The sequence below is a fragment of the Poromitra crassiceps genome, assembly GCF_964638095.1.
Source record: "Poromitra crassiceps genome assembly, chromosome: 9".
NCBI classification, from domain to species: Eukaryota; Metazoa; Chordata; class Actinopteri; order Beryciformes; family Melamphaidae; genus Poromitra; species Poromitra crassiceps.
In genome coordinates, this window is record NC_139630.1 from 12,153,787 (window position 1) to 12,156,286 (window position 2,500).

At 43.5% G+C, this 2,500-nt stretch overlaps 1 protein-coding gene across 1 annotated transcript in view; it reads left to right on the plus strand.

The window, feature by feature from the left end:
* The window catches only part of myt1la (myelin transcription factor 1-like, a), a gene marked incomplete at both ends in the record, with an annotated part of 108,489 nt that overhangs the window by 61,830 nt on the left and 44,159 nt on the right, over positions 1 to 2,500 (plus strand). The window contains one exon of the mRNA XM_083642860.1: positions 217 to 437. Coding sequence (XP_083498986.1) covers positions 217 to 437 — 221 coding nt within the window. The remainder of the gene's footprint in view (positions 1 to 216; positions 438 to 2,500) is intronic.

Consider the following 2,500-nt stretch of genomic DNA (forward strand, 5'->3'; position numbering starts at 1 on the left):
AGATTCTTTAAATCAGGGATGCCAAATGGTGCAGCAAAATCACCAGCATACCAACTGAACTCAGCCTGCCTCTTCTCTGTTGTCAGTCACCCAGGCTGTGTGAAACAGTTTTACATTACATGTACTTGATGTTACTTGAGGGATGCCGAATGGTTGTGGTGAAATCAGCAGCACATAAGCCCCCGGCTCCTCCTCCTGTCTGTGGTTGTGTTGCAGGCCGATGTGCTTCGTCAAGCAGCTGGAGATCCCTCAGTACGGCTACAAGAACAACGTCCCCACCAGCACGCCGCGCTCCAACCTGGCCAAGGAGCTGGAGAAATACTCCAAGACCAGCTACGAGTACGGCGGCTACGACAGCCAGCACGCCATGTACGGCAAGAGAGGCCCGCTCACCAAGCCCCACCACGGCCGGGACACCTCCCCCAAGGGATACGACGGTACGGGAAAGGAACGCACATGTTAAAGCCATATTATGTCATTCTTTTCTATTTGGAGAAACTGCGCTCCCGCCTAAATGCTACACTTCCCTGTTTTTGTACGTTCAGATATCAGGTCATTTTAGCGTTACTGCTTGTACTCTACTTTGCTAAGCTTTCTGTTTATAACTGATTTGCTGGAAGAAAAAAAATCCAAATGTTGTTGTTCTCAACTTGCTTTGGTGAGAGAAGTGGCTAATCAAGCTAGCAAGCGAACAAACACGTTTAACTTCCTATACATATTTCACAATAAAAGCATCCCGTTAGTTTGTCAGCGGGCAACTTTTAATTTGAAGGAGCACGTGCAGGAAATGGAGTTCCAAGTTCCAGACAACTTGACATGCTCCGGGACGGAGCCTCAAAGTTGACACGGTGCAGGAAACAGGCGTTCGGGGCGTAGAGTGGGGGTGATAGAGGCGCCATTCTCCATGTTAGAAATCAGTATACCATCAAAATGATTTATAAAAGCTATTCACGAGTTTCCTGGTGAGACAGTGGCCGCTTCCATGACACCCTCCCTCCCTGTTTCCAGCTGCCGGTTGCCTGTTTCCACCCAGGACCGTTCATAGCGAAAGAGACTGAAAATAATCATAATACTTGTTGTGACTTTGTACCTACCTATGTCTTGTAATGGAGCCCCCCAGCACAATAATTTCACACGTGCATCATTTTACAACGGAGTGACAATATCTTGAATCTTGAAAGAGAGAGACCGCTAAAGCTACGTTGAAAGACCAAATAATAAGAGTTCCGGTTTGGACGTTTAGCCTTCAAAACAAAAGCTGCCGCTATGCAACCACATACTATTTTTTAGCAATTTCGGCTAAAATAAGCCTGTACAGTACGAGTGAATTGACATTCACCTCGTTTTTGTAAAATATGGCCACACAACGTTACTATTTTTAGCCATTTCCGATCAAATAAGCCAAACGTTCCCACTCTTTGACAGCGGCGCGCACGTCCTTGCTAGTGGAAAAAAATGCAAACAGGAAGTCGACAACCTCAACCGCTGAGAATCATGGGAAACGTAAGTCCAGGAATAATGTGAATAAGGTTAAAAAAAACAAAGTTGCATCATGGGGCTTTAAAGCGAATTGTGTTTCTGTATTTCAAATGAGAGAATCCATGCCAATGAAGGTGTTGCATCCATTTAGTTAACACTGCATTCACATCATATAGGAAGCTGAAGCATCGTGGAACTCCTCATGCTTTTAACTTCCAGAATCCAGAAACATCCAGAAGCATTTCGATTCTGAACTCAAGCAGATATTGCCCATTTTTAATATAGAGTTGATTTCATTGGCGTGAATACAACTGATTTGTTTTGTTTTTATGACCCCACAACATCGATTCTCAAACCTTTTCACACCCAAGAGCCTAATTCCGCCCACATTCGAGCCACAACCCCCGTTTGATGTGAAAATATTTTTGATTGTTAGATATGATTTTGTCTGAAACTCCGTGGCTATTTTGTGTTGTATTGTAGTAGCAGACTGTAGTTACCTTCTTGTGAATTAAATAATGTTGACGTTTGTTGGGGCCCCCGTGGAACCCCGCTCAAGGACCCATGGTGGTCCCCGGACCCAATGTTGACACCCACTGCCAACATCAGTGGATTAGCTGCTATGTTTGCTACCTGCGTTGACACACTTCATCAATCACCTCATCAATACTAATCTATACCCAAGCCCCATCAGTTTAATCACCTCATCAATACTAATCTATACCCAATCACCTCATCAATACTAATCTATACCCAATCACCTCATCAATACTAATCTATACCCAATCACCTCATCAATACTAATCTATACCCAATCACCTCATCAATACTAATCTATACCCAAGCCCCATCAGTTTAATCACCTCATCAATACTAATCTATACCCAATCACCTCATCAATACTAATCTATACCCAATCACCTCATCAATACTAATCTATACCCAATCACCTCATCAATACTAATCTATACCCAATCACCTCATCAATACTAATCTATACCCAATCACCTCATCAATACTA